Source organism: Melanotaenia boesemani, chromosome 21 (assembly GCF_017639745.1).
Source record: "Melanotaenia boesemani isolate fMelBoe1 chromosome 21, fMelBoe1.pri, whole genome shotgun sequence".
Taxonomy (NCBI): Eukaryota; Metazoa; Chordata; class Actinopteri; order Atheriniformes; family Melanotaeniidae; genus Melanotaenia; species Melanotaenia boesemani.
The window spans coordinates 15,602,028-15,607,816 of NC_055702.1; the positions used below are offsets into that span (position 1 = coordinate 15,602,028).

Here is a 5,789-nt window from a genome sequence, read left to right on the forward strand (position 1 = left end):
TATTGTGGCAGGAACTCATTATACCTGAGTAGTCGCCCCTCTTTCTGTTAATCAACTGACCCACCATTAGAATCCCATTCTTAACCCATTTTTGATAAAAAGTGACACATAAGGTATAAGTTCCAGATAAGGTATTTATGAGGTAAAAAGTTATGTTTATAAATAAGGGACTAAAAAGGAAAATGCTTTGGGAAAGTGAGTTTGAAAGAGAGTTTCTTGAAATAAAGTTAAATAAAGTTAAAGCCACCTAAATGAGAAAAGACATAATTTGGTATAAAATTCCAGACAGAAACAGAGTTTTTAAAAAAATGTTTGGCCCAATTAATTTTAAAAGTGTTAGTGGAAGTGGAGAAGTTCAGAAAATTGATTCAAAATTATTCATAATAACCGCTTTTCTAATGTAAAGTGTTTGCTTTTTCGAAATAAGGTTGGAAAACATACAGCAATGTGTTTTTATTTTAATTTTTTTTAATCTAGATGTAAGAAGAGCGAGGCTAATGTCAGACGGGATAACCGTTCAGCCTTGGTAACTAACACTACCTTTCAGAGATAAATCTCTTTGCAGTGTTTATTTATTCATTCATTCATTCATTCATTCATTCATTCATTCATTCATTCATTCATTCATTCATTCATTCATTCAAGAAGCATCTTAAGTTTGGGCCTTTGTGAATTATAGGTCCTAAGAATATGACTACCAAGAAGAAAACTGTTTACCCTTCTAATGAATATTAGTAGTATCTTTTATTTAAACTAACGGAAGCCGGGAAGGGAAAAGCTGAGTTCCGCGTAAGTGTGCAGGCTTTGACAAAAATGTGTTCAGTTATTCACCTTTAGTAATTGTGTTCCTTAAGAGGCAAACAAAGGTACGATATGTTCATTCATGCACATATTTATACATTGATGTCGTGTTTTTAATGGTAGCTATGTTAGCATATAGGTAATGCTAGCCAGGTAGCTCTGCTGTTAGCCGCATGTCAGTGAACTGTCAGCGTAGTCGTAGCTCATCGTTATCGACTAACAGTCGGATTCATGTCTAAGTTGAACTGCAGTGTACCTTAAAGTTAACTAAGCACTAAGCATCGCGCTCAGACATCACAGTTAATGATGACAAGTTCGTATAAAGTTAAGGTACACTGGCGACTAATGGTTATAACTAATAGTTAATCCTAATTTGCCACTATCAGTTTGAATAAGATCTCTCAGCTCCTTATAGCCAGTGTAAGACTTGGTTTATGTGTGATCAAGGAGAGTTTCTAAGATGTTTCCTGTTTAGAAAGCTACCTTATTAATTTCGATTAATCAGAATCAATTTTTCTGTAATTTTCTGCTCAACTTCAAGGACAAAGTTTTAGGGGTTCAGATTCAGCTTTTGGTAGTAATCTGCCACAGGTCCTAAAAGTAAATTAAAATGTTTGTAAATAAAACCCTATTGTATCCTTCACAGTATGCTTATTTTATTCCACAAAGATCCTAAAAACACAATGTGAAATGAAAATTAACGTGAAAGACAGCACATACGAGAAATTAAACTGTGATTTAAAGTTTTATCAGAGAAAAAACTTTAATGAATAAGTATAGTTTATCTTTGTAAAAGTAAACCTTCAACATACACCTGACAGATAAAACAAGCAGAAGAAGAAAACAGTTATTAATTAATCAAGAAGACAGGTAATTGTAACAGTTTAATTAAATTAAAATTAAAATGAGTTCAGTTAATGTTTTAAGTACTTGCAGGAAAGTTGACCCAAGACTCAGATTTAATCTGTGATAGATATCCAGTGCATACCGTTCAGTTTTATATTGCTTTTTATTCTGCAGACCTCCACTGATGCTGACTGGATGCAGAAATCTCCTTTGGACCTTTTTGTCATTCACAAATAGAAGATACTGGAGCAGTAAATATTTAAACTCCCATACTGCACTTTGTTCTTCAGCCTTAGCAGCATCATCCATTCTCCCATCTTTCCCTTTACCCAGTAAGAGCTACAGCTCCCTGAAAAGCAGACAAATCTCTCTTCACTATCCATCAGTTCACCTCTCCTCCACCCGCTGCCTTTCTAGTTCTACTTGCCACACTGGCTTGATGGAGTTAAAAGACATTCTGCAGGTGTTGGAGCAGCTGGCTCCTCTGTCACTTGCTGAATCGTGGGACAACGTCGGCTTGCTGGTTGAGCCAAGCAAATGTAGACCAGTTACAACCATACTGCTGACCAACGACCTCACAGATACCGTCATGGAGGAAGCAGTGGCTGTCAGCTGTGACCTCATTATTTCATATCACCCACCATTGTTTCGGCCAATCAAACGACTGGTTCAGAAAGACTGGAAGCAGCGATTAGCCATCCGGGCTGTTGAGGCTGGGATAGCAATCTTCTCTCCTCACACATCATGGGATAGTGTTAAAGGAGGCGTGAACGACTGGCTGGTCGGGGGCCTTGGTAAGAGGCTTTTCTGACTGGAAAATGTGTAACACAAGCAGTATTTTCATATTAATGAAAGTATAGGCTAGTGTTGTGACAATGATCCACTGACTCTTTACATCTCGTTGTTTTCTTTCATTTTCAGGCAGAGGTCAGGTGTCTGTTTTGAGTCAAGCCTTTGGTGGCGCCTCTCCCAATCACAAACTGGAGTTCATGGTCAGGAGCACAGAGGAACTTAATGCTGTTATGGAGGAGCTGAAGGCTTGCGATGGTGGAACAACCCTACAATATTCAGGCAGCAGGTTGTGTGCATGGTCTAACACGTATTTATGTATATGTAAATATAAAAATCTGGATTTACACATTGCTGTACATCACAGTAGACAGTTTCTAAAATTCACAATGATTTACTTTTTTTAACATACACATGCAATGACGCTACAAAAACAAAGAAAAATAACCCTTGCAAAAGCTTTTGCATTGAGAAATGATGTTCTTCTCTCTTAACAATAGCGCAGACAACAGTGGCGTTCGTGTCAGCATAACCTGCAGTGACTCAGCACTGACCCCGAGTGTCCACACTCTGTTACAACACAGCTCTCCCAGCCAGTCGCTCAGTATCCTCAAGTTGGAGAAGGTATCAAATTAAATCTTCACATACTCCAAAATACACTCAAGATCAATGAGAAGACACAGCTTTAATACACTGGAAGATAGATAGGATCAAGTTACCATCAGCAGTGATCAACAGCAGAACTTGAAACTTGATTGTCACTCTGTAATGACTTTCCACCTCTCACCACTCTGCAGCCACCTCTTCCAGGCCATGGCCAAGGCCGACTCAGTGTTTTGGACCAGCCGGTAACTGTGGCAACAGCCATCCAGAAGATGAAGTCTCATTTGGGTTTAAGTCATCTCCGGCTGGCTCTGGGATCAGGGAAGACTCTAGGTGAGGGACAGTGAATCTGCACAAAAACACAACAGATCATTTTATTATGTTATCATCTAAACTTGTATACTTAATTATATAAGTTCTCAGGAAAATAATTAAAACAACCCCAAAGGTTAAAAAAAAAAAGGTAATGTAAACTATAGTTCAGTATTCTATTAAAACCAAAACCTTTACTGACAGTAGATAATGTGAACATTTTTACTTTAAGGGCAGATGCACAGCTTATCTGGAGCAGCTTATGAATATTATTCTTTAGCCAGCTTCACATCAGCTGTGTGGCAGGTGCGTTGTGTGCAGAACGTCATGATTTTCATTTCAGCTTCCATGTTGACAGATTAGAGCAAACCAGATGTGTGAAACAAGTCTTAGCCATGGCTTTAACCGTGCTGCAGCCTTGAACCATCAGGACTTGTATGTGTAAGATAAGCGTCATCAAAGCAGTTACAGCAAAAAAAAAAAAAAAATGCATAGCTGTGCACCGTGTTTCTGTGTGTAGGCGAACTGTTAGAGACATAAATTATATTGCATGTCACTTGTCTTTAGATTTCAACTGCCCACCTTTCATGGCTTTGCTTTAATAATCATGGAAAGCTCAAAACTTTTCGAATATATGACAATTTCCATTTGTATCACCATGCAAAAAGTTTGTGGAGCCATTGTTATAACACGTTACTCACCACACATCTGGTATGTAGCTGGCCTAAAGAAACAGCTTATGGTTAATAACAAAGAAGTTGCCCAATTACCTAAATACCCCCTCTACTGAAATGATTTTATTTCTGCCTAAAATATTTTAGTTTTGCTTTACAGAAAGATCTGTATCGTAGCTAGTTCTGAAACCAGTCCTGAGGCTGAAGCTAGTGATGGTGTGATGAAGCACAGTGAATGTGTCTAGTCTCGAAGCCATCCATACGTCAAACTTACATGTGTTTGAAGTAAGTCAAACCTGAGATTGTGAAATAAAAAGGTAAAGCTGTAGTTTAGGTGAAAGAAATTATTTTATTAAATAAAGGCAATGATTTTCCTTTAATTGTATGTTGTTTTATATCAATATGTATAATTTGCTATTTACAAACTGGACTGTATATAATTGTGTGGCAAATATTTTCCATAACTGCAAGTTATTTACAGCTCCTTGTTAGTGCTTTCAATAGCTGCAGACGTGTGATGATCCTGTCTTTATGTGGCCAGTCTGACAGTGAAGGACCTTTCCTGTGAAGAATTGTTGTAGTCTGAGGATGGGATGTGGTGCTTTACTGCATTTTAGATTCAAAATAGGCTTTTTTTTTATTTCTATAATGGCCATGAGATGTATGAATATGTCTGAGTGAGTTACTGTTTTTGATATTTTATTAGAGTCGTCTGTGTGCGTGGTGGCTGTTTGTGCTGGTTCTGGAGCCTCGGTGCTGAGTGGAGTCAAAGCAGACCTCTACATCACAGGTTAAATTGAGAAGCCACTGAAACAGTTGTATTTTATCATGATTTTTATCATTATTATCAATATGATAAATGTTTTCCCTGTGTGATTAAATCCATCTTTCAGGGGAGATGTCCCATCACGAAGTTCTGGATGCAGTGGCAAACGGAACCAGTGTCATCCTCAGCGATCACAGCAACAGTGAACGAGGTTTCCTGGCTGTGTTCAGGGAGAGGCTTGCTGCGACTCTTCCTGACAGCGTAACAGTGGTGGTGTCGAAGGCAGACAGGGACCCTCTGGAGGTTGTCTGACCCACTCAGTTTGAAGTTGAACTTGTTAGTCTGTTGGATGATACTAATCCAAACTGATGTGTATGACATGTTTGCATGAAAGCTCTTGCAGATCTTGCACATGCAGGCTCTTTATGTAATCTACAGCTGTAGAGGCGTGCAATGATGCAAAGTGCTACCTTGGTACATTATTTACATGCACTGTATGTTTGGCAAGCACTTAATAAAAATGGATCCTGGTTGATAAAAATAGATTGTGTGAATGTTGGATTAGACTAAATCTGAAGTGATTGCTGAAGATAAAGGGTGTAATCTGAATGCATGTAGTGGTTACAAGCAGTGGATCTATTGAGGGATGACACATAGTGTGTCAGCTAGCAACCCTAAACTTTTAAGTGTGTTGTACAGGGAATTTAAGTATCCACGCATGTTCCTTAAAAGGAAATATTTGTTTCAGTGGAGCACTGGAAATAAATAAATAAATAAAAAGTAATCCTGGTCGGATAAAAAGGCTTGTTCAATCATGAACATGCTGTGGATAATCTGAAATATCCCGTTCTGATGGAAGTTTTCAAGCAGGATTCTGAGTCTGCCATGAGGATTTAAAGGCACATGACAACACAATGAACTGTGATGCCTTAAAATCTTAAAAGCTGACCTTAAGACCTCAGTGAGCAAACGTGGTCGGACATCAAACTATTTAGCAC

At 38.3% G+C, this 5,789-nt stretch overlaps 1 protein-coding gene across 1 annotated transcript; it reads left to right on the plus strand.

The window, feature by feature from the left end:
- Positions 1-732: 732 nt before the first annotated feature.
- nif3l1 (NIF3 NGG1 interacting factor 3-like 1 (S. cerevisiae)) lies at positions 733-5,346 on the plus strand. Its single transcript, XM_041974954.1, has 7 exons — positions 733-866; positions 1,822-2,441; positions 2,569-2,725; positions 2,937-3,060; positions 3,234-3,372; positions 4,732-4,815; positions 4,919-5,346. The coding sequence occupies exons 2-7, from the start codon at positions 1,832-1,834 to the stop codon at positions 5,101-5,103; spliced, it is 1,299 nt and encodes a 432-aa protein (XP_041830888.1). The 5' UTR covers positions 733-866; positions 1,822-1,831; the 3' UTR covers positions 5,104-5,346.
- The last annotated feature ends 443 nt before the right edge of the window (positions 5,347-5,789 follow it).